The sequence below is a fragment of the Pituophis catenifer genome, unplaced genomic scaffold (assembly GCF_029215685.1).
Source record: "Pituophis catenifer annectens isolate HBS135680 unplaced genomic scaffold, rPitCat1.0.hap2 SCAF_1, whole genome shotgun sequence".
NCBI lineage: Eukaryota > Metazoa > Chordata > Lepidosauria > Squamata > Colubridae > Pituophis > Pituophis catenifer.
In genome coordinates, this window is record NW_027256881.1 from 102,354,534 (window position 1) to 102,380,649 (window position 26,116).

At 40.8% G+C, this 26,116-nt stretch overlaps 1 protein-coding gene across 1 annotated transcript; it reads left to right on the plus strand.

Moving 5' to 3' along the window:
- Positions 1-42: 42 nt before the first annotated feature.
- RTN4IP1 (reticulon 4 interacting protein 1) lies at positions 43-25,521 on the plus strand. Its single transcript, XM_070953659.1, has 9 exons — positions 43-564; positions 2,851-3,002; positions 4,918-4,986; positions 7,224-7,348; positions 14,238-14,286; positions 15,811-15,947; positions 16,942-17,125; positions 17,264-17,356; positions 25,402-25,521. Exons 1-9 carry the CDS (start codon positions 276-278, stop codon positions 25,519-25,521), a joined length of 1,218 nt encoding a protein of 405 aa, XP_070809760.1. The 5' UTR covers positions 43-275.
- Positions 25,522-26,116: the final 595 nt, after the last annotated feature.

The following is a 26,116-nucleotide window of genomic DNA, read 5'->3' on the forward strand; positions in this document are numbered from 1 at the left end:
AAGGAAAAAAAACACTTTTACTTCCTGTGAATTTTAGCATTCTTTTTGCTCATCAGCCTGGAGAATCAATGAAAGTTGTTTCTGTCTTTTCTCCTCCACGGTTTTTTCTTGTCTTGTAAGAAAAGAGAAACAGTAAGGGGGCCATATTTTTCAAAAATTGTAAAGGAACAAAATGATAATGTTAAGATAAGGACTAACACTTTTATTAATTTATTAGAAGCGTTTTTCAAAGCAGACCAAAAGAGGCTTAATATTTCCGTTTGACTTTTGCAATCATGTTGCTAAGGGGACACACACTTAGCAGGAAAGTATGTTCTAAATTGTTGGGCTGTTTTAGCCTAGCTGGATTGAGGAAGAGTTTGAGTCTACAGCCGCTGAGTAGAAAGTTCCATGTTTCCTGTCAAAGATGCTCAACAATGCCTTCTTGGGTGATTGATCGCTATGGGAAAAATGATGTACTCCGACTCACAAGTAATATGATATTTCCTGCAATTCGCCTCCCTAATGAAGTTGTTATTAAAGTTCATGCTGCAAGTTTAAATCCCATAGATGTTAACATGCGAAGTAAGTAGATACTATATGCATTGCATTTTATAGATATAGATGATAGATAGATAGACAGACAGACAGACAGACAGATAGATACTCTGCATTGCATTTTATAAATATAGATGGTAGAGAGAGAGAGTAAGTGTGTGTGTGAGAGAGATATGAACATCAGTGAACTAACTAAAAGAACTCAAAAAGATAAATTTTATGGATCATTTCTGTACTTTTATTTCAGTATTGATGGAGTATGATGTTAATTATCTTTTTAAAAACAAACAAACTCTAAGATAGGCATGTGGAACATTGCAGTAGGCATGTAACTGCTCTAATAACCAGTTTTGTGCGTGTGTTTCTATTTTACTATTAGTATCATATGAATTCGTCTAGTAGAAAAAAAGTTATAGAAAAACTGATTAATGCAGAATTCTCTGGTCACCTTAAACAAGAACTACCAGATTGGAATTGTAAAAAATTCAAAATGTCTATATTTCTTTGCAGCCTTCTTTCTACTGGCTGCTAAATTTTTGCAGCCAAGATACAATAGTTCTGCCTTAGCGATTTTCAGATTGTGCCTTGAGCTTCTTTAGAGTTAAGTCTCTTAAATCTGTTGAAACCAGTGGACTAATGTTATCTACAGAGTGAATATTGTTGGAAACTTGTTAAATTTCATGGAATGCAAGTGACAGTTAATAGAATAGGCTTAGATTCTTGCACTGTAATCTTAACTGGGTCCACTTAAACATTTTCATTAACTTAATTTTGTTTTAATCCAGTCTAAATGAGCATAGAATTATCTCCATTGACATCTGGTCTTTGACTTTGCCCATTCCTTTTTGTCCTGTTTCATTTTACCACTTACAAGGAAGTGTGACCTCATTTTCTCTTGCAGTCAGATCATCCTATTAAGACATGCTAAGCCTTGTTGGGAAGATTCCCCTTCTGTTTTCACATTGGCTTATGATATTTAAGAGTAAATGTAAAAGTGGAAAATGTGCAGTATGAAGCACCAGCAAACATAACAGTTTTATTGTTATATTAACCAGATACTTGTTTACATGTACCCAGTTTAAAACTTCAATATATACTAAACTGAATTCAGACAAATCTGACTTTTATGTTGCTCTGGGCTGCTCTGGCAACCCTTTGGGACATGCTGGTGGGACTGCAGTTTTAAAGAAACAAATAAATACACCTTTTCTTGTTTAAAAAAGACAAACTGGATACTGGATTATATCTATTTATACTGTAGCTGAGACTCTAAGCCAGTGATGGCGAACCTATGGCACGCGTGCTGGAAATGGCACGCAGAGCCGTCTCTGTGGGCATGCCAGCCGTCACCCATTGCTTTTCCGGATTCCGGTGTGCACCTACGCAGCGGCCAGCTGGTCTTCATGTGCGCGGGAGCACCGGAAACCAGAAGAACAGCTTCCTGGCACGCATGTGTGTGCCGGGAAGCTGGGCTTCCAGTTTCTGGCATGCATGTGCTAGGTCAGTGATGGCTAACCTTTTTGCCATCGCGTGCCAGGAGCGGGGGGAAGGGGGGTCACGTGCAGGCATGCTCACACCCATAATTCTATGCGCCCCGGCCCCGCGCATGCACGTGCAACCCCCCCCTCCGCGCTCCTGGCATGCGATGGCCCAGTGGGCCTGGTAGACCCATTTTTCTCTCTCCTCAGGCTCCAGACCCTTTCTAAGAGCTTGGGGAGGGCGAAAACAGCCTTCCCCACCCCCCGGAGGTCCTCCGGAGGCAGGAAACAGCCTGTTTCCCTACTTCGGGTGGTCCCACAAGGCCTGAAAATCAGTTGGCCAGCGCGCGCATGCGCCCCGGAGCTAAGCTCACATGCCCACCGATATGGCTACATGTGCCACCTGTGGCACATATGCCATAGGTTCGCCATCATGGTGCTAGGTGGTCTTGTGCATGCATGCCAGAATGCATGCCAGAAACTGGAAACTCAGCTTCCTGGTGCGCACATACGCTCCAGGGAATTGCTCTTCCGGTTTCTGACACTCCCGTATGTGCATGCCGGGGAGCTGCTCTTTCGGTTTCTGGTGCTCCCCCCCCGCCCCTCCCGTGCACGTGCGTGCTTCTGTTTCAGCACTTGGTGCCAAAAAGGTTCACCAACACTGCTCTAAGATGATGCCTATCTCAGTCTCAGTTTTCAGTCTGTAAAAGGGAAACCCTCTGTTTGGAATGAATAAAGTAAGGGAATAATGCAAGCAAATAGTGAGAAAAAAATGTGCATAAATCTAAATAAAGGCTCAACAAATTGATTCCTGTTTTTCCATTTCTTTTAATAGATGGCTATGGAGCTCGTGCTCTAAGTGTGAAACGAGATCCACTGCACATTTCAGAAAAAGGCAACGAATTTCCTCTAATTTTGGGTCGAGATGTTTCTGGGGTTGTTATGGAATGTGGACCGAGTGTTTGCTACTTCAAACCTGGAGATGAGGTAATGGAAGATTGCAATAGAATAGCAATAGCACTTAGACTTATATACCGCTTCACAGTGTTTTTACAGCCCTCTCTAAGTGGTTTACAGAGTCAGCAACTCAGCATATTGCCCCCAACAATCTAGCTCCTCATTTTACTGACCGAGGAAGAATAGAAGGCTGAGTCAATCTTGAGCCGGTGAGATTCATGGAATTATAGATTGTATGACTGGAAAGGATCCTAATCCTTCTTCCTGTTTTATACAGAAATCTTCAAACCACCATGGCAGATTATCTAGCTCCCATTTGAAAACCTCCAATGAGGGGAATCAACCATTCTAATAGGCAGATTGTTTCACTTCTTCACTCCTCTCATTGTGATGATGTTCTTTTTAATACTCAACCTGAACCTCTTTAATTTCAGCCCATTGTTCCTTGTTTTGCCCATGATTTCGACAAAAATCAGATCTGATCCCACCTGTGTATAATAGCCATAGCCTGCTATACATGTACTTCTTGACTTACCCACCGTTTGTTTAGTGACTTCAAAGTTTAAAAAAAACACTGAAAAAAGTGATGTATGACTGTTTTTCCAAATTCAAACCTTTACTGTCAGTGCACAACATATGTACAATGAGATTGGTTGCGCTCCCTCAGTGCACCCCCCCAACACAAAACAGCTCAAAGTGAAGACAAAAAATCCCTAACCCAATAAATCATTAACAAACACCCAGTCCTATTGCACCAGTGTGAACATGTTACACGTTGCGTCGGCCCTGCAAGTACTATGTAATTATGATGTTATTTCGCATTCAGGAGTCTGACACCCCCCGGATAAAAACTGTTCTTCAGCCTGTTTGTGCGCCTGGCTATGCTTCTATATCTCCTTCCCGATAGTAGGAGGGTAAAGAAGTGCTGACCAGGGTGTGAGTAGTCAACGACGTGAGTCCACGACTGTTGCAGCATCCCCAGGGTCATGTGATCAAAATTCAGGCACTTGGCAACTGGCATGTATTTATGACTTGCTGTGTCCTGGGGTCATGTGATCACCTTTCACAACCTTCTGACAAACAAAGTCAATGGGGAAGCCAGATTCACTTAACAACCATATTACTACCGTATTTTCCAGCATATAAGACGACTTTTTAACACATGAAAATCTTCTCAAAAGTCGGGGGTCGTCTTATATGCCGGGTGTCGTTCTCCTGTAACCAGACAGATCAGCCCGAAAGGCTCTAATGAGCCTTAAATGGCTCTGGCGAGCCAAGCTCTGACGATCCCAGCTGCGTTGCCTGCTAATCAGGCAACTCAGTGGGATCGCCAGAGGCATGTAAAAGGAAAAAAACTTTTTTTCTTTTACATGGCTCTGGCGATCCAAGCTCTGACGATCCCAGCTGAGTTGCCTGCTAATCAGGCAACTCAGCTTGGATCTCCAGAGCCATGTAAAAGGAAAAAAGTTTTCCCCCTCCAGCTTGCTTACCTTAGCTGCTAGTCGCAACGCTTGCCTTGCTTCGCTTGCCTGAATCCATTCCATCAGCAAGCAACTCCCTGCCTGCAATCAATCTGGATTCAATCATTCTGTTAATGCATCTGAAGTTTGCATTTTACCTTTTTAGCTGCTACATCATGCTGCTTCTTTAAATTCAGCTTGCAGTATATCAGCACTTTCAGAATTTTCTCACACAAAATTCCTCAGTTCTGGCTAGTAAAACAAAAACAAAAAAAATCCTTCTATTTTGAGTGCATTTACAAATCATTAGTGTAGAAACCAATGACTTCAACAGAGATGTTTCTTTTAAGATTGTAAGTGGGAGTATTTTTCTCTTTTATTGTTATTTTATGGGAATCTGCTTGCTTTAGATACACTACCTTCTGCAGATCAAAAAATTGGGTTATTTTGTAAAAACAAAATATTTCAGATTCTTTATTTTTCAGGTATGGGCAGCAATTCCACCTTGGAAACAAGGTACCTTGTCAGAGTTTGTTCTAGCAAGTGGAAATGAGGTAAGCCAACAAAATTTTATTTTCAAATTAAGTAAACATACGCACAAATGCAAAAAAAAAATTAAGTTGTAATTTTTAAAAACAGCAATAGCACTTGGACTTATATAATGCTTCCGAGTGCTTTACATCCCTCTATATGTGGTTTACAGAGAGTACATTGCCCCCAACAATCTGGGTCCTCATTTTACTGACCTCAGAAGGATGGAAGGCTGAATCAATCTTGAGTGCCGGCAGGATCGAACTCCAGACTGTGGACAGAGTTTGCCTGCAATACTTCATTAAAATCACCGTGCTTAAATTGTGGCGTTATTTCTATAGTTACCCTTCAAATGGTAGCTAAAAAACCTTTGACATTAAAATATTAAAATAACACAGAATCTCCATTCCGATCTACATAGTATTATAAACATTTCCGTCTTTTCTATTTGGCTTTGGAAAAGAGAGTGGAAAGGAAGAATCTGACTGGCTGCTGCAAAAGCACAGTGTCTTATTTGGCCATCTTTGGCCAAAACAAAGCTCTGCAGAAGACCGAAAGAGAATTTGCATTCTCTTGCCTGCCTTTAGGATAGAATCACATGTGCTTTCTAGCAGAGCAGTTCATTTGCTGCGGAGACAGAGTAGGTTGGGAAAGGGATCCGTCACTCACTGCCAAGTCTTGTCATAGATGAGCTACAGTACAGTTAGTTCTTGACTTACAACAGTTCATTTAGTGACTGTTCAAAATTACACCGGCACTGAAAAAAGTGACTTATGGCTGTTGTTCACACTTAACAACTATTGCAGCATCCCCATGGTCATGTGCAGTGGTGGGTTGCAACCGGTTCTCCCCAGTTCTTGCGAACCGGTAGTGGAAATTTTGAGTAGTTTGGAGCACTGGTAAATACCACTTCTGCCTGGCCCCACCCCCAATCTATTCACTGCCTCCTGAGTCCCAGCTGATGGGCTAGATGGAAAAAACCTGTTTAAACTCTTGCTGCGGCGCTTCAAAGGGCCACCCTACAGCTGATCAGCGGTAAAAGGCAGTGTGGTGGTAGACCACTGCACTCCAAAAACAAATAGGTAGACCGGAACGCTCCAAAAACAAATGGGTAGACCGATGTGCTCCAAAAGCAAATAGGTAGACCGGAATGCTTCAAAAGCAAATAGGTAGACCGGAACGCTCCAAAAACAAATGGGTAGACCGGTGCACTCCAAAAACAACTAGGTAGACTGGAACGCTCCAAAAACAAATGGGTAGATCGATGCACTCCAAAAGCAAATAGGTAGACCGGAATGCTCCAAAAGCAAATAGGTAGACCGGAACGCTCCAAAAACAAATAGGTAGACCGGAATGCTCCAAAAGCAAATAGGTAGACCGGAACGCTCCAAAAACAAATGGGTAGACCGGTGCGCTCCAAAAGCAAATAGGTAGACCGGAATGCTCCAAAAGCAAATAGGTAGACGGAACGCTCCAAAAACAAATAGGTAGACCGGAATGCTCCAAAAGCAAATAGGTAGACCGGAACGCTCCAAAAACAAATGGGTAGACCGGTGCGCTCCAAAAACAAATAGGTAGACCGGAACGCTCCAAAAACAAATGGGTAGACTGGTATGGCTCTGCAAGCAGTTAAAAGCCTGGTAGACCAGTACTTCTGCTAAATCCTAAAGAATTGTCACATAACCATCAAACCACGCCCACAAAATAAGCCACGCCCACAGAACCGGTAGTGAAATTTTTTAGAACCCACCCCTGGTCACGTGATCAAAATTCAGATGCTTGGCAACTGGCATGTATTTATGATGGTTGTAGTGTCCCTGGGTCATATGATCACCTTTTGTGACCTAAGCAAAGTCAACGGGAAAGCTGGAGTCACTTAACAACTGTGTTATTAACTTAAAATTGCAGTAATTCACTTAACAATTGTGTCAAGAGAGGTTGAAAAGTGGGGCAAAATTCACTTAACAAATGTCTCATTTAGTAACAGGTACTTCGAGCTCCATTGAGGTCGTAAGTCAAGGATTACCTGTGCTATCTAAAGGGTGGCTGTTCGTTTTGTAGAATTTATTATCTCGAGGTATCTTTCCAAATACAACATTTTCCAACTGCTTCAAACTGAACACATAAGAGATAAATGTATGAATTTGACAAGTGTATGTACATTTGCTTTTTTTTTTTGGTACATGTAGACTGCATTGAAGGAAAATGTTCTATTTGAGAGAACCCAGGATAATGTCTCCATGCACTTATTTTTATTCAGGTATCAAGGAAACCAAAGTGTCTCACTCACACTGAAGCTGCGTCCTTGCCTTATGTTGGTCTAACTACATGGTTTGCTGTGTCCAACGCTGGGGGACTCGATGCAGATAATTGTCCCGACAAAAGGTAAACAGCCAGATGATCTACAAGAAGTTAGTCATGGGCTTTCTTGTCCAAAGTAAGTCCCTAACTTTCCTTTTGGATATCTGTGAGTATGAGTATTTCCTTCCTGATTCAATTTTAGCATCTCTTAAAGAGTAATAGCTTCCATGGCTTTCAGCTTTTGTAAAATAATACTTCTTTGAACATAGTTAACTTTTTTTTTAGAAAGTTTTATTAAATTTTTCTTTTACATACATATTTTATGAACAGAGTATTGACCGAGTCACATCTTTTACAACTTATAACATAATTATATATTGATTTTATAACCTATTCCAATCTTCTTTTTTGTTTTTTTCCAAATACAATTTACATATTTCATTTTCTGCCATGATATTCTTTTTCTCTATTTTTTAATCTTATCTTAATCTCTTCTTGTACATAATATATGAACAGTATCACCATCCACCTTTAAATCCTGATTTCTTAGCATTACTTCAATTATTTATTTTATTTCTCCATTTATAAAGTATATTTCTTATAATCCCCATCACATTTTTTGATTATAAACAATAAACTTCATCTTATTCAATTTTTACATTGAAATCCTTTAACTTAATTAATCTTCCACATCATATCTTATGTCTTCTTAATACATAATAAGCAATATCACTATCTGCCCTTAATTTTAAATTTGTTTCATCATTTACAACATATTCTTTTAAAATCCCCATCACACTTTTTTGTTTTACATTTCCATTTTGTATCTTAATTTCAATTATTTTCATAAGTAAACCTAATTACCACTTCATATTTCATCTGCTGTTCCATTTTACAATACACTGTATATTTGTTTTTTTTTATTTTTTTTTATTATTAACATATTAAAAAAAATTAACATACATAACATACATGAATCATAATATATAATATATAACAATATACAGAATACAAACAATCAACAAGTGCTCCCCTACCCCTCGGGCTCATTCCTGCTTCCAGAATGTTAAAGCTTCTTCTGGTGGTGGTTTCCCTCTTCCTCCAGAAAACACATATATTAGGAACTGTTTCCAGATTCCATTGAAATCGTTTACCTTCATTATGCCCGTCCTTACTTTAATATTGCAAGTCAATTTATCATTTATGGCAATATCCCATACCTCCTTATACCATTCTTCCAAATTATAAACACCTTGTATCTTCCAGTTCCTAGAAATCATTAGCCTTGCTGCGGTCAACAAATTTATTATCAATTCTTTAGTCTCTTTTTTACATTTTATATCTTCCAATAGTGAGAGTAATGCTACCTTTGGTGTCTCTTCTACCTTTATTCCTACAATTTCTTCTATCTCCTTAAACACCATCTTCCACAATTTTTGCACAAATTTACAATCCCACCACATATGTAAATACATTCCTTTTTCCCCACAACCTCTCCAACAGTTATCTGAATAGTGCTGATTCATATTGCTTAATCTAACTGGAGTTAAGTACCACCTCCATATCATTTTGTAGTAATTCTCTTTTATTCTTACTGACATATTTCTCAACACTCTTTGTTGCCAAATTCTGTCCCAACTCTGTTGCCCTATTTGTGTCTTCAAATCAGTTTCCCATACCATCTTTCCTAAATTTCCCCTCTCCTCTTCCTCCAACAATATTTTATAGATTCCGCTCATCAAGCCTTTTATCCCTTTATTTTCTTCCTTTACAGTTTGATTTTTTTCAATTAATTCCTCAAACCTCGTTAACTCTCTACACTCTCCATTTTCTCTTATCCAATTTTTAGTCCATTGTTCCACTTGGCTATAATTTAACCAAGACAACTGTTTTCCTCCTAGAACCTCTTCCAATTCCCCATGTGTCCTCATTCCTCCTAACCATTCCCTTAATTTCATTTTATTTTTCTCTTTTAAAATTTCATTCACTTTATTCTTCAAATTCCCTGGGAACTACACTGTATATTTGTATTGTACACTGTCTATTTACTTTTTGCATTCACATTTACTAATATAAATACAATTCCCTTAGATCTACTAATATATACCTTATTTCCCTTCCTTCTTTCCACTATTCGTCCCCCTTTAACCATTTTCTCTTGGTCTCTCCAGAGTTCCATTTTTAAATAATTTTCTCCCTAGATCCCATTTTCTTATTTTCTTCTTCTTTTTTTATTTTTATTATGTCTTTTCTCCTGAATCCTTTCGCTGGCTTTTGAGTCCATCACTTGCTTAATTTGCCCCCCCCTTGTTACGTAATATTTTCCTATTTCCTTCTCTTCCCTTAGATTGCTTTTTTTTGGGGAAAATATTCCCCCTTATCTATTCTTTTTTTGCCACTGTAAATCGCAGTGTAATCATCTAACTTTTTGCCTTCAATTCTTTCTTCAACATTGTTTTCTTGTTTCTCATTTCTGTTCCCTTTTTCCTGTTTTATGTGCTCTAACAAAATTTCTGACTTTTTATTGCCCTTTATTGATTCACGTACATTTTTAAGCATCTCAGTTAATTCCTCACACATCCAAGACTCCATATTGTCAATTTAAAAAATTATTGGTATTTCAACGTATGTTAACTAAGATTTAGGTCTATATAGTCTTTTTTTTCTTTCCTGCTAATATCCAGTACAAATGTTTGTCCAATCCACTCCAATTTGACGCTTTATTATTGTCCACCTCCTTTAGAAGTTGAGACCAAGCAGCTTAAGACAAAACAAATACTCCTTAAATTTTTTCTCAGTTCTTATCATACTTTTATTATTATTATTATTTATTTGATTTATATACCGCCCTACTCCCGAAGGACTCAGGGCGGTGAACAGCCAAACAATAAAATACATAAATACAAAAAATTTAAAAACCAGTTAAAATCAAATTAAATCATTTTGGCCCAGACAAATTAAAACACCCCAATAATTTAAAAACAGATTAAAATTTACATATTAAAAGAGGGAGGAGATTAGGCCAAGCCTGCTTGATGGAATAAAAAAGTCTTCACAGCGTGGCGGAAGGTACGCAGATCCGGGATCCTCTGTATCTCTGGGGGGAGCTCATTCCAGATGGTTGGTGCCCCCACAGAGAAGGCTCTCCCCCTAGGGTTCGCCAGCCGACATTGTTTGGCTGACGGCACCCGGAGGAGTCCCTCTCTATGAGAGCATACTGGCCGGTGGGAGGCTATTGGTGGTAGTTGGTGGTCCCGTAGATAACCAGGTCCTAAGCCATGGAGCGCTTTAAAGGTAGTAACCAAAACCTTGAAGCGCACCCGGAAGACCACCGGGAGCCAGTGCACCTCGCGCAGGAGAGGTGTCACATGGGAGCGCCATGACGCTCCCATTACCACCCGCGCGGCCGCACTCTGCGCCAGTTGGAGCCTCCGGGTGCTCCTCAAGGGGAGCCCCATGTAGAGAGCATTACAATAGTCCAGGCGGGAGGTGACGAGGGCATGAGTGACCGTGCGTAACGAGTCCCGGTCCAGAAAGGGACGCAACTGGCGAATCAGGCGAACCTGATAAAAAATCCTCCCGGTCACGGCCGTCAAGTGCTCTTCTAAAGATAGCCGTGAATCCAGGAGGACGCCCAAGTTGCGAGCCCTCTCCGTGGGGGCCAGTGATTCGCCCCCAATAGTCAGAGATGGCGTCAACTGACTATATCGGGACGTCGGAAACCACAGCCACTCGGTCTTGGATGGGTTGAGCCTGAGCCTGTTCCTCCCCATCCAGATCCGTACGGCCTCCAGGCACCGGGACATCACTTCAAGGGCATCGTTGGGGTGATCCGGGGTGGAGATGTACAGCTGGGTGTCGTCAGCGTACTGATGGTACTCCACCCCAAAACCACGGATGATCTCACCCAGCGGCTTCACATAAATGTTGAACAGGAGAGGCGAGAGGACCGACCCTTGCGGCACCCCACATATGAGGGGCCTCGGGGTCGACCTCTGTCCCCCTGTCAACACAGACTGCGACCGGTCAGAGAGAAAGGAGGAGAACCACCGCAACACAGTGCCTCCCACCCCCAACTCTTCCAACCGGTGCAGCATGATACCATGGTCGATGGTATCAAAAGCCGCTGAGAGATCTAACAGGACCAGGACAGAGGAGCACCCCCTGTCCCGAGCCCTCCAGAGATCATCAACCAACGCGACCAATGCCGTTTCCGTGCTGTACCCGGGCCTGAAGCCCGACTGGAACGGATCCAGATACGTCGTTTCATCCAGGTGCTGGGGGAGCTGTTTCGCGACCACACTCTCAACAACCTTCGCCACAAAATGAAGGTTGGAGACCGGACGATAATTTACCAACATTGCCGGATCCAGGGAAGGCTTCTTGAGGAGAGGCCTCACCACCGCCTCTTTCAAGGCGGCAGGAAAGACACCCTCACCCAACGAAGCATTTATAATCCCCTGGAACCAGCCTCGTGTCACCTCCCGAGAAGCCAGCACTAACCAGGAGGGAGCACTAACGGGTCCAATAAACAAGTGGTCGCGTTCAGTCTACCCAGAATCCTGTCCACGTCCTCAGGGGTCACAGGATCAAACTCATCCCAGATAACATTCTCAAGACCTGCCCCAGTCCCTCCCCCTGAGACTACCCAGTCGGAGTCCAGATCTTCCCGAATCTGAGTGATTTTGTCATACAGATATTGAACAAAATCCTCGGCTCTACCCTCCAAGGGGTCTTCCCGCGCTTCCTGGTGGAGCAGGGAGCGGGTCACCCTAAACAGGGCAGCCGGGCGATTATCTGATGACGCAATAAGAGCAGCAAAATAGCTACATTTCGCTGCTTTTATCGCCACTAGGTAATTCCTAATATGAGATCTTACCAGTGTCCAGTCAGATTCAGAACGGCTGGCCCTCCAACTACTCTCTATGTGTCTTTTCCGGCGCTTCAACTCCCTCAGCAACTCGGTAAACCAAGGAGCTAAATGAGATCGGCGCCGGGTCAGAGGCCGCAAAGGCACGACCTGGTCCAGAGCTCCAGCGGCCGCCCTATCCCAGACGGCCACTAGGTCTCCAGTCGGGGCGTGTGCCAGAGCCTCAGGAAATGGCCCAAGCTCCATCTGGAACCTATCAGGTTCCATCAGGCGCCTGGGGCGGAACCATCTTACCGGCTCCGCCTCCCTGCGGCGGGGTGTAGCGGTTCGAAGGTCGAGACGAAGGAGAGAGTGATCAGACCATGGCAAGGGCTCGGTGACTATATCCCCTATCTCGAGATCACTCAACCACTGTCCAGAGACAAAAACCAGATCCAGCGTGTTTCCCCCTGTGTGAGTAGGGCCATGAATTAACTGGGTCAGGTCCATAGCTGTCATGGAAGCCATGAACTCCCGAGCCACCTCAGACGCCTCGCCCACGGACGGTAGTTTGAAATCCCCCATGACCATAAGCCTGGGGGTATCAACCGCCACCGCGGCGATGACGTTGAGTAGCTCGGGCAGGGCTGCTGCCACGTGGCAGGGAGCCAGGTACGTGATCAGCAAACCCATCTGAACCCCGTGGCCCCACTTCACAAGGAGGGATTCACAGCCGGTCGTCCGAGGGACAGTGGCCTCCCTCGGTTTCAGACCTTCCTTAATGATAACCGCTACCCCCCCCGCCCCTCCCCTGTGACCTCGGCTGATGGAAGGCAAGGAATACTCAAGGTCACAGTAATTATTTCCTTAAATTATAAGGCCAATCGTTGTAGTGCTTTCTTTCCACCAGCAGATGTCTCTCTCCAATCCACAATTTTCAAAACAATGAAGTATCTAGTTTACATAAGTATTTTAAATCCACATAGAAAATACTTTCTCTGAAATTGCTTTTCCTTTTATTGTTTTTAATTTCTCCAAATTCAGTTTTAAATCCAATTGTAAAATTTCCTTTCTTGGGCTTTAATATTTTGTCCTTCTCTTTGTTCTTTCTTCAAACTTCGAAAACTGTCAAAATTATTTCAAATCTTCATTAAAAAATACTTTCCCTTGGGTTTCCTTTTCTTTTATTAGTTTTAATTTCTCCAAATCCAATTTTAGATCCAAATATAAAGTTTTCTTTTCTAGGCTTTAGTACTTTGACTTCCTCTTTGTTCTTCTCCCTCCATTAAAATTGCCAAGTGCCAATTAGCCACTCGTTTCCTCGCCAGGACCTTTTAAAAGTTTTTTTCTTTTTTAAATTCCTTTTTTACCTGTGAGTTGACCAATTACTTACCCGGAATCAGTACTCCGTCCAAACACTTCTCCTGCACAAAATCTTATTCCGGTTGCCCCAGCTTGAAAGCAGTCATTTTAAATGGCGGCCGCTCCCGCCGCCGGATTGAAGAGCTGCCTCTGACCTTCCGAGGAACTTGCCTGTTCCTCTTGGTCAACTGAGGCGCCTCTCCTTCTTCACCATCCCTACAAGACGGTTCCGGTCCGAAGACCTCCCCAACAGCAGTTTGTCTGGCTGGATTTTCGCCGGGCTCATTTCCAGCCAGTCTCGCTGCGACACTTCCGGTTTCTCTGAACATAGCTAACTTAAATATCTTAAATATCTATATCAGACACAGGAATATGTCACAGATAAGTTCAAAAAGTCATTCTTCATCTGTATAATTTTCTCAACATTGCTCAATTTTATCCTTCATGCCAATATTAACCAAGTGTAACCAATTTTCATATTTTATTCTCATAATATTTTGACTGTTGATATGTTACTGTATTATACAATGCATTTAAATATTACTGTCCTGTGCTTGAAACTTGCAATATTTTAAATGTAAGGTTCCCTGAAATATTGGTTCCTCTTCATTTATAGTTTCTTAACGCTGCACTATATAAATTGAATTCCTTAACTATAGCTTGTACAATAGGCATTTTATCAGTTTACTCCTTTTGATCACTAGATATAAAACTACACAGAAGTTAATATTTTCATTATTTGTACTTGTTTTTGCTTCATAGGATATTGATCATAGGTGCATCAGGTGGAGTGGGTACCTTTGCTATACAGGTGAGTATATTAAATCTGATCATCCTGGCAGAAGTTTTGCTTGTTTCTTCAAAGAATCCTAGAATAGATCCTTTTGCAATTGTATAAGTATAATTCATTATTTTATTTTCATATTTATAATAGTGGCTACAATGAAGAATACTGTCACTTGGAGCAAGGGTTTCCAACGTAGGCAACTTTAAGACTTGTGGAGCTGCCAAGGTTGGAGACCCCTGACTTAGAGTATTTATGCTCTGTAATCAAATATTACCAATTGCATTATAGCTTATAAAGATTCAAAGAAAAACTTTGACATTGCATTACATGAACTTGGAGATGTGTTAATTCAGGTTAAGTGTTCCAGGAATCCCTGCTATTGAATCATTGTGGGAAAATGCTGAAGAACGAGACAATTATTAGTGTAAAATGAAATATAATTAAAAGCAATGCACAATAAGACTCTCTCTGAGAGTTAAGATTTTTAGCATCATTTGTAGGTAGTCCTCAACTTAGGACCATTGTCTAGTGACTACTTGAAGTTATGACAGACCTCTCAGGGCTACTTATGACCAGGATTCAAAGTTCTGAGGGCTGCCCCCCGCCTCTCCACAAATCACATTTTGGGTACTCAGCAATTGCCCTGCATTTATGGCCATTTGCAGTGCTCTGTGGCTATATGACCACAATTTATGATCTTTTTTGCTGGAAACCGGCATTTATTTTTAGCTTTTGACCAAAAAAAAAAAAAAAAAGACTCATTGCAGAAATGGATTAGTTTAACAACTAGCGTTCCCTTAATGACTTCAGTGTTTGCTTTATGACAGCTGCAAAAGTGGCCATTTTATGACCAGGGGTGGTATTCACTTACCTTTGCTACCGGTTCGCAAATGTGAGCACGCACAGAGCCTTCTGTGCATGCGCAGAGCATCAAAAACGGGACGTGATGATGTCCGGGTTGGTGGGCGGAGCCTCCCGCAGATGCCACTACCGGTTCGCCCAAAATGGATAGAACCAGCTGAATACCACCACTGCTTATGACCCACTTAATGATCGGCCTGACTTACTACTGTAATTTTGGGTTAAACTAATCCACTTCTGCAACGAGCCTTTTTTTATCAGAAACTAAAAATAAATGCCAGTTTCCAGCAATATATATATATATATATATATATATATATATCATAAATTGTGGTCATCTATTGGAGCAGAAAAAACAGAGTTCAAGATATAGCAGTGCTATTGCATTGTAAGGCTCATATGTTTGGGCCACCCCATATCAAAAATGAGATTGCAATCTGGGGGAAAAAATCCAGAATGGGCTAAATCTTCCCTATTCTGCCATTCTGATGTATGGTAGGTGAAATGTTAAGGATGAAAAACTGGAAAATGCGACGCTGCCAAATATCCCTACAGCATTTCCAAAACAAAACAACCCTTGATGTAAACTTGCCTTAGAATCAGGGAAGTTGTGTAGCATTCATAGCAAGTGCGTGGAATAATTGTTGTGCATGAGGTTGTAGATTTCCTTTTTTGCCTCTCTCTTAGTTAATAAAAGCTTGGAGTGGTCACGTCACTGCAGTTTGTTCCCAGGATGCCAGCAAATTGGTAAAACGTCTTGGAGCAGATGATGTAATTGATTATAAATCGGGAAATGTGGAAGAGCAGCTCAAAAAATTACCCAAGTATGTACTTAAATTGTGTGTTTGGCAAAAAGTTTCCAACTGGCAAGTTGGTTGTTTACTTTCTGAAAGTCTGTAGAGATTCTCAGTCATCCAGGTCATGGTTGTCCCAAAGGTGCTTTTTCAGGAGGCAACTGGACTTTCCTGTTCTTTCTTTGAAGATGTTTACTTTCCGGTACTTTGCAAATCAATATGGCTATTTTCCACAAACTAGAAATTTATTTTCAGACAGCCCCTATCTCTAAGACAGGAGTGGGCAACCATGACAACTTTTTATTCTTTCTTTGAAGACATTTCACTTCTCTCCAAGAAGCTTCTTCAGTTCTGGCAGGACAGTGGGGAGTGGAAGGATTTATATTCCTTGCAGACAGCTGGTCATTTCCATCCTTTTAGAGGGTCGTTGAAGCACTTGGAGGTTTATCTGTGTCCTCAGGATCACCTCAGTAGTGCTCCTGGTTTCTGTAGTCTGTAATTTTCCCCCCAATGGAAATCTATTCCTATTCCCATACCATTCAAAGGGTGTTCATCCCAAATTGTAAAGCTAAAAGTCTGTAGAGATTCTCAGTCATCCAAGGTATGATTGTCCCAAAGGTGCTTTTTCTGGAGGCAACTGGAATTTCTTGTTTTTTCTTTGAAGATGTTTACTTTCTGGTACCTTGCAAATCAACATGGCTATTTTCCACAAATTACAAAGTTATTTTCAGACAGCCCCTATCTCTAAGACAGGAGTGGTAACCATGACAACTTTACGACCTGTGGATTTCAACTCCCAGAATTCCTAAGCCAGGCTCAAGAATTCTGAGGGCGGAAGTCCACAGTTCATAAAGTCACCCCTGCTCAAAAACAATTACTTCCTGACCTCTTTTAAGTATCTTATAGGAATTACATTTATTTCTAGGATGGTTTGTGCTATTGTTTCCTATTGGGGGGGAAGTAAATGACATATTGAGTCACTCACTTTTTGAAAATTAATTGGTGCATGCTTTTTTCTTTTTAGGTTTGATTTCATCCTAGATAATGTTGGTGGATCTACTGAAAACTGGGCTCCTAATCTTCTCAAAAAGTGGTCAGGGGCCAGTTATGTGTCTTTGGTGACACCCTTTTTAGTGAACATGGACAGACTCGGTGTAGCTGATGGCATGCTACGGACTGGCATCACTATTGGTGCAAAAGTTTTGAAGGTCAGTTAGGAAAAAAGAAGTATTTTGGCTTCCCCCCCCCCTTTGCTTATGTAAGCGACAAGCTCATGAAAACGTTTGTGGAAGGTTATGCAGTTTTGCTTACTTTTTGGTTCTTAATTTTCTTTCTTTCCTTCACAGCATCTTTATAATGGGATCCATTACCGATGGTCATTTTTTGCATCAAATGGTCGTTATCTGGATGAGATTGCAACTCTTGTTAATGCAGGAAAGGTATGTCTAACCTGGCTATTTCACTTTTTGCTATTTGATGAACCCATGATGTTTTGGTTCAAGCCTTTCTGCTAAGTTTAGCAGGAAAGCAACTCTCCAGCAGGTGCACTTTCTGCTGAATCTTCTTAGTGGTGGGAGGATTGTTTTATTTTCCATATTGTATTACGTTACCAGAAAAGATATAATTGGCAGAGTGTGGTCCTCTAGCTTTTTAGTTCCCTTGAGGTTAACCCCTTCATCTTGAGGTCAGGAAGAGTTCAAGAGCATTAAAGCACGCAAACCGGATAAAATAAAATACATTGGGAAAGCCTTCACTTATGTAGGCTTTGGTTTTTAATTTTATCCCAGGTTAGGAATTATTTTTTTTTGCATGGTGGAGGGAGCAGTTGAATTTCTCTTTTCCCCTTGAACTATTCCTTTATTATTGAATACTTCAGAAAAACAATAGGCAAAGCATATTCAAAGAAAGGTATTGAATTAAATGAAACTAATGAATGTCATGGCAAAAGTAATCCTATTTATTGGAAGAAAACCAATCATTCTTGGTTTTTGGGCCTGGCAGTAGATCAGGTGAAGAAACCAACACATAAAAGTCAGGACAGCTTTTATTGTAACAGCTATTCTCTCTCTCCCTCTTCCTCTCCCTCTCCCTCTCCCTCTCCGTCTCCGTCTCCCTCTCCCTCCCTCTCTCTCTCTCCCCCCTCCCTCTTCCTCTCCCTCCCTCTTCCTCTTCCTCTCTCTTCCTCTCTTCTATCTATCCTCTCTCTCTCTTTCTCCCTCCTCCGTCTCTCTCTCTCTATATATAATTTATCATCTATCATCTATGTATTATCTATATACATCTGCCTATCTGCGTATCTAAAGTAGCTCTGAGATTCGTTCTCAAGTTATTTTCTTGACTTGGATTCAAGCCCAAATCCTGACTGTTGCCTTGGTAGTAGCTTTTTCTTTTGTAGTGATATAAGATACCCCTCCTCCATAACATGTGAGCTGCATTAATTGCCAATCCTATAAGATGCCCCCCCCATATATGTGAACTTCTTAAAGTGTTCTGTTAAGAAAACATTTATAACAAGCTTCATTGACTTAGTGGTGATGGGAGAGGGGGGAACCAGACGGGAACAATTGACTCAATAAACCCATACCTTAAAGATACTATACTTCGCATACTGACCTAGCAAGAGTTGATAACGATAAAGTCACCCAGATGGGTTTATCTAACACATTCCAATGCCATGCTGTAATTTACGTTGTGTCTGGCTTTTCCTTTGTGTGTGTGTGTGTGTGTGTGTGTGTCTTTGAAACTAGTGAGGGGCAAAGGTTGAAATTCTGCTTTTCTTCGGCAAGCTACCAATGCTTTGCTGGAAGCTATAAATTGCGGTTGTTTGCATGCTTAAATTCATATTGTATGTTCAAAGTGATTTGATTGCTTTAGGTTTTGGTCACAACGCTCTTGTCTTTCAAGGCTATTCTCTATGCCCTTTATGTCCCCCCGCTAACTCTTTAGTTTTGATAATTCCTGTTAATCAGCTTGTGTGATAAGAATAGAATTATAGTGTTCACGCTATATTTCACAATACTTGGCATATATTATCCAGCTGAGGGCCTTAGAATGATCTTGTAAAATTAGTGCCTACTCTTATTTCCCAAATGCAAATTAGGCTGAATGTTTAGTAAAGATGTTATAGTGTGATCATTGTACAGGTAAAATTTTCAATAAGCGATTCATTTGCTATTGCTGTGGATTGTATAATGCATCTTCAAGATTGTTTCCTGTCATGTATAAACTTGCAGATCTAACAACTTTTCCTGTAACAAAGTGAAAAAAGAACCCAGTGGATTCTTATTATTTATAGAATCACTGGACCTAAGTAGGTCTTTTCAAGCAAAACCAGAAAACTATCCATGGCTGGGAGCGAAGCAGGAAATATTATAGTTAGAATTTGACCAAATGGGCGTGCCACAGTTCTTTTGTGGTTGCGAAGATCTTGTCATTGCCTTTGTATATGAACAAGAGAAAAGGTGTGGCTTTAAGTCATCCATTTGCGCAAAACCAGAGCAGGTGAATGCTCTTACTATTAAAAATGTGGTTGGCATGTTTGTGGATGGCTAGTTTTCTTTTGTCATAAGAATAACAAAGAATAAAAGTGTTTGCTTAATCTTTTGTTTACTGCCTTCACAAAGGACAGCTTTTAATGTCGTACAATTTTATGCTTCCTTATCTGCAGAATTATCTTTATTTGTTTTTATATATATATATACTTAGTTATATATATTTATATAATATTTATTTAGTGTATGGCATATCATACAAGGTCTAGCAATATATATTAACATTTCACCTAGATTAGCAAAACACAATAAAATATAAATGTTAAAAAAGATCTATGCTCAAATACCAATGTCTAGGCCATCTAACCATGGCAAAGTAAATAGTTTCTGATTTGCTCATTGAGAATGTAATTGCGATGTGCTTTTTAACATTTTTGCCATAAGCTAAATAAATAAATATTTGATTGTTCATTCAATCAATTTCTACAGCCACCCAGCTCAATCAAATGTAAGTCTGGGTGACTTACAATTCTAAAATTATAAACAATTGAAACAGGTGAATAATAATAAAACAGTAAAAACATCCCCATAAATGAATACAAGGAGCAGCTGACATAATTAATCAACTAATATAGTATAGTATAATAAAACCATACTATAAAATGATTGTCAACTTTTAAAATTTAGTTATACAATATGTATTCTTATTTTAAGGGACACAGTGGCTCAGTGGCTAAGACCCTGAGCTTGTCTATCAAAAGGTCGGCAGTTAAGTGGTTTGATTCCCTAGTGCCGGGTAACGGGGTGAGCTCCCGTTACTTGTCCCAGCTTCTGCCAATCTAGCAGTTCAAAAGCATGTAAAAAATGCAAGTAGAAAAATAGAGACCACCTTTGGTGGGAAGGTAACAGCATTCTGTGGACCTTTGGTGTTTAGTCATGCCGGCCACATGACTACAGAGATGTCTTCGGATAGTGCTGGCTCTTCGGCTTTGAAACAGAGATGAGCACTGCCCCCTAGAGTTGGGAACGACTGGCACATATGTGCGAGGGGTACCTTTACCTTTACCTTTTTATTCTTATTTCTATTTTGGTATGTTGATGAAATTGAACTCAAGGAACTGCAAATTAAATAGGGAAGCCTGACAATTTTCCTTCAGGCTGCAGCACACATGCATACCGATTATCCTTGGGAATTGTTTGGAGGAAACATGTAACAAGGCTTTTTTGTGGCAGCACCTGATTGCAGAATTTTCCCACCAATGTGGTGAGATCCCTGAATGTTTAAAAGGCAGCAAAAGAAAGTTGAATAGTTAGGGCTGAAAAGGAGAATATATCTCAGCATAAATACGTGATATGAAAAATGTGACAAATAAATGGATAGACTATTGGTAAACTATAAAAACATAAAGGTTTTGAAATGGATTAATGTTTGTGCCTAAATATCTGGTGCATCACGAGAAAGTGTAGTTTAATTTTATGTGGCCATCTTTGCTGTGTTCTATGTGCTTTCTCTGTTATTTGTTCAAAAGACCAGCTGTTGCTCTGAGGGACAACCTTAAAAGTCTGCCCTTCAGGTTTTTCATTAGGGAAGCTGTGTGTGACACTGGCTCCATCAAGAGGGAGAAGGGAGTAAGAAAGCCAAAGAACCAGGATGAAACCTGAGTTCCCTCTAGAATGGGGTTATTTATGCACTGTTATTTTTAAGAATAGTTTTATGATTCCTTCTATGACAGAACTCAACCAAATATTGATTTGCAGGGCGACCAAGGATACCAACATGAGGTAAAAGGAGGCAGCTTTTGAAGTCAGTAAGTTAGTAAATTGTCTGGGCAACTGACTTTCCCATGTGCCATTAAGACCACATAAATAGATTTTCTTCATAGCAATCTGTACCTAAGCTAGTCTTTCAGGTATTCTAATGGTATAAGCCCAAGGCCATGAATGTATAACTGAGTTCATTCATCTTGCTGCTGGTTGCTGGTTTTCACCTTTTGCCAGCATTAGACCCTTCTCCAAAAAGCTAGGTCTTTGCATAATGTGCTTGAAGTAGGAAAATTTGATGCCTTCCCTCTAGGCAGTTTCCATGACTTATTCTGATATCCAGTTTGTTTTCTACTTCTTCATCTTTGTATCGTGATTTTGCGATTCATTCATTCTTAAAGACTTCTTTACGTCCAATCCACAGTTTCTCAGGTTCCCTACCAATGAGATTCAGCACTTCTAAATAATTCCTGATGGTCTCCCTGAAAATGGTGTGGTAATGCTCAAAGTTGTATTGTGGAAACTGTGGCCTTTTCTACCATCAGCACCTCATCAGATCTTTGATGCAATAATAGGGTCAATTTGATTTTTATGCACTCCATCTGGTGATGTCCACATAGACAGACATCATTTTGGCTGTTTGCAGTCTTAGCTGTGAAGAAATCATTGACTTTTGTGTTGCCATAAAAGCTGTTTGCTTGAGTTTGTCAGTGTTCTCTCCAACATCATAAATAAGAGTTATCATGAGTTTCACATGTCGTTCTATGGCAAGACAAGGCAAGGCAAGGGAAAGAAAAATCCAAGATGGCCCCTGTCCAAGGATAAGCAAAGGCAATCCTTCAATAATTGGGAAAGATGGCACCTGAAGGGGACAGGAAGGAGATCCTAGAGTCTGGAGAACAGTGCTGGAACTGGTGGGAAGATGTGCTCTAAATATCCAAAGGAAGCTCTACAAAACTTCTTAACAGCATTTTCTCTGATAGAAATCCTGCTAACTTCCTGCTTTCCTTGAACCCCACAGTATCAGTGGAAGATACACTATCTTGACTGTGGAAGGACATTTTCCTTTAGTTTATACATATGTGTCAGTAGAACCCAGAGTATAAAAGTACAGTTGTACCCTGCCACAAATACATTACAGGATACATTACTCTTGTTCAGTAGTCCAACCAAACAGGGTTTCTGCTTCAAGAGTCTATTTTGATTGCCTTCCTGTTCTTTTAAAATCTTGATTTACTTTCTCCATATTTGTGGGTAAACAAAACTGAAGGTTTTCTAGGCGACTCCTGGTAAACTTATTACATAAGGACATGGATATTTTGCCTAGAGCAGTGATGGCTAACCTTTTTGCCATCGCGTGCCAGGAGAGGGGGGGACGGGGAAGGTCGCGCGCGCACGTGCCCACTCGCATGCGTGCACAACCCCCTCCCCCCTCCCCCCCGCTCCTGGCACATGATGGCCTGGTAGGCCCGTTTTTCTTTCTTACCTGGTTCCAGATCCTCTCGGTGTATGTGGAAAGGGCGGAAACAGCCTTTCCCAGTCCCTTGGAGGCCCTATGGAAGCTGAAAGGGCCCATCTCCCCACTCCTGGTGGGACAGGAAGTGACATTTTTTTCCTGTCCCCAGCCTCCAGAACCTAGGAGTCTGTAGGAGCCTCTCTAGGAGTCTGTAGGAGCCTCTCTAGGAGTCTCTGGAGGCTGGGGACAGGAAAAAACGTCACTTCCTGTCCCACCGGGAGTGGGGAAATGGGCTCTTTCAGCCTCCGTAGGGCCTCCAAGAGAGTGTGGAAGGCTGTTTTCGCCGTTCCCACATACACAGAGAGGATCTGGAGCCAGGTAAGAAAGAAAAACGGGCCTTCCCCACCCCGCCCCCAGGCCCTCCAGAGGCAGGAAACAGCTTGTTTCTCTACTTCTGGTGGGCCCAGAAGGCCCGAAAATCAGCTGGCCAGTGCGCGCATGGGCCTCAGAGCTGAGCTGGCGTGCCCACTAATATGGCTCCACGTGCCACCTGTGGCACGCGTGCCATAGGTTCACCATCACGGGCCTAGAGCATGACCAACACAAGAATTTAGTTTGCTATTAATATATAGAATGACTACACTAATGAACGATGAACCAATAATGGACAAATGTGTAATCAGAATTCCGTAATAGTTCTTTGTACATGTATGCAACCCTTTTCTGCTGCGGAGGCCTTGGTCCTTCCTGAATTTGGTCATTTGTTTGCAGACATTTCACTACGCGATTAGGTAACGTAATCATGCTAGTGAATCTAGTATTTGCTCTCTAACCATATATAATAGTTTTCCTGGGCCAGTGTTGGTGGCAGTGTGGTTTTCTCCTTGGTAGTTTCTTGATTAGGCTATTTTCTGCTTGCTTGCTTGTTTGTCTGCTTATGTGTCTCCCGAGTAGTGCCTTGATTAGGCTATTGTTTTCTGTTTAATTATTTGTCTAGTGTTAATCTCTGCTTATCTGGGTGTTGGCTGTTGAAGAGGATGTGTTCTGACCTTTTTGTTTCCTTCTTAGGTTTTTTTGTCTCTTTTGAATGGTGTGTAAATGTAACACAAAGATAGTGTTTTCATTGTCTTGCTAATCTCCTTTTACTGTCACATCACCACCTGCTGACTTGCATGGTTGTGTGTACCGAAAGAAATATTTGTCTTAGTCAGGCTGTTTGGAGTAAACAGTGAATGACATATTATACTAGGTTACACGATCAGCCCTTTTCAGGTTTATTGAAACAATGAGTCTGGATCAACCAGCCAGATAAAGGGCTTAATGTACCAAACTGCTGTGCTCATCAGTCCCAGCCGTCATGACACTTCCTGTCAATGTTGAAGGCTAACAACCCAATTAGATAGTGGTTTGCAATAATATAGCACAGGGGAGTAGTTTGCTATAGCCTTGAACAAAAATCTGTTTAAGCTGAAAGGAACTTGCTTCTTTGAAAAAAATGTTGTTGTGGGAATCGAGTAGTAAAATTGTGCCCTCTAGAGAGCAATCCTGAGGATTACATATTTTTAAAAATCACATTATATGTAATACTACACATTAGTAGTATGATAGTGTAGCTTTTAAAAGAGAACCATGCAGGGTGAAATCCTGAATTATTTTATAGAATTCACAAACTTAAACATTTAAGAATTTCACATTTTTTTATTTGAAAATAATAAGATAGGCGCTTAGAAATTCATAGCTTTGGTGGCTTCTTCAATCTTTTAGCTGTTCTTTATTTAACTCTTCTTGTGTACTAATTTTTGGGTATTTTAATGACTAGCTCTGTTGTAAACAAGGAATGAGAAAGTAATTCATTATTCTGAATGAAATCACTCTTGAAATAGCTCTCCCCTAGTAAGTAGACATTGAACTATGAGGTGATTTTTATGAAGAACCTTATCCAGGCAAGAGATGTCATCTTGTATTTGCCCCCTCTGTCATCAATTTTGATTTGCTTTATCTAGGGTAAAAAAGTCATACCTGCAAAAATATAACAAGAATTAATTCTAATGTGTGTGTTTGTATGTATGTGTAGTGTAGCGTAGCGTAGCGTAGCGTAGCATTTAGTATAGTATAGTATAGTATAGTATAGTATAGTATAGTATAGTATAGTATAGTATAGTATAGTATAGTATAGTAATTAGTATACTATAGTATAGTATAGCCTTTATTGTCATTTTGCATCATATATACAATGAAATTGGTTTAGCCTCTCTGGTGCAATCCATAACAGAATATGGTGGGTGGGGGTGAACAGTTGCTCGGCATTTATTCCATAAAACATGTGGTTGTTTGTATAACATAAATATTCCCAGTAAAGAAATTCCTTAAAACTGGTTTGAGGGAGGATATTGAAAGTATATTTAGTTTTTGTTGGTTATACTTCTTCACATCATCTACAGCAGGGGTGTCAAACTTGCGTCGTCACATGATGTATCAGGACTTTTCCCTCCTTCACTAAACTGGGCATGGGCATGGCCAGCACATGACACATCTGGCCTGCAGGCCACGGGTTTGACAGCCCTGATCTATAGTATTGCTTTCGTAATTAATTTCATGTGCAACAACAGATAAGCAATCAATCATCTGAGACTTTGTTTCATTGCTATAGAATTCTGTTGAAAGGTTTTTTAAAGCTTCAGTGACACTTCTGTAAAACAGGCAGGTGTTACAGATCAATTACAGACATACTGAAATTGGCAGCAGTTTTAAATAACAGTATTTTTCTTCCATGTAGATACATCCAGTTATTGATGAAGTCTTTGAATTTTCTGATGTTCCCATGGCCTTTCAGAAGATGGAAAGAGGGCATGCACGTGGCAAAACAGTGATCAATGTAATTAATAAAAAGTATTGAAATCTTGGTTTCTGTTTCTTTGTAAGAATTATTACTTTTAGACAGAGGGGAAATCTAAAATTTGTTACTACCGGTTCTGTGGGCGTGGCTTGGTGGGGGGGGGGGGTAATGTGACTGGGTGGGCATGGCCAATTTTTTTTTTCTTTTAAAACCATTTTTTCTATAACCCCTTCTCCGAAGAGGTTGTAAAAAAATGCTTTCAAAAGGCTCTGACGATCCCAGCTGAGTTGCCTGATGGCAGAGGCTTTGTTTCTTTTAAATGCCTCTGATGATAAGGCTACCAGCTTGGATAGTCAGAGGCATTTAAAAGAAAAAAAAAGGATTTTTTTTCTTTTAAAAGCCTTTGATGATCCCAGCTAAGCTGCGTGATCATCAGAGGCTTTTTTTTTTTTTACTTTTAAAAGCATTTTTTCGGCCGAAGAGGTTGTAGAAAAAATGCTTTTAAAAGTGAAAAAAAAGCCTCTGATGATTGTGCGGCTCAGCTGGGCATGGGGGGGGGAGAGGGATTTTGGCTACCAGTTCTCCAAACCAGGAGCATTTCACCCCTGCTTTTAGACATTCCTGTGCTACAAATATTCTGTTAGCCATTTGTAAG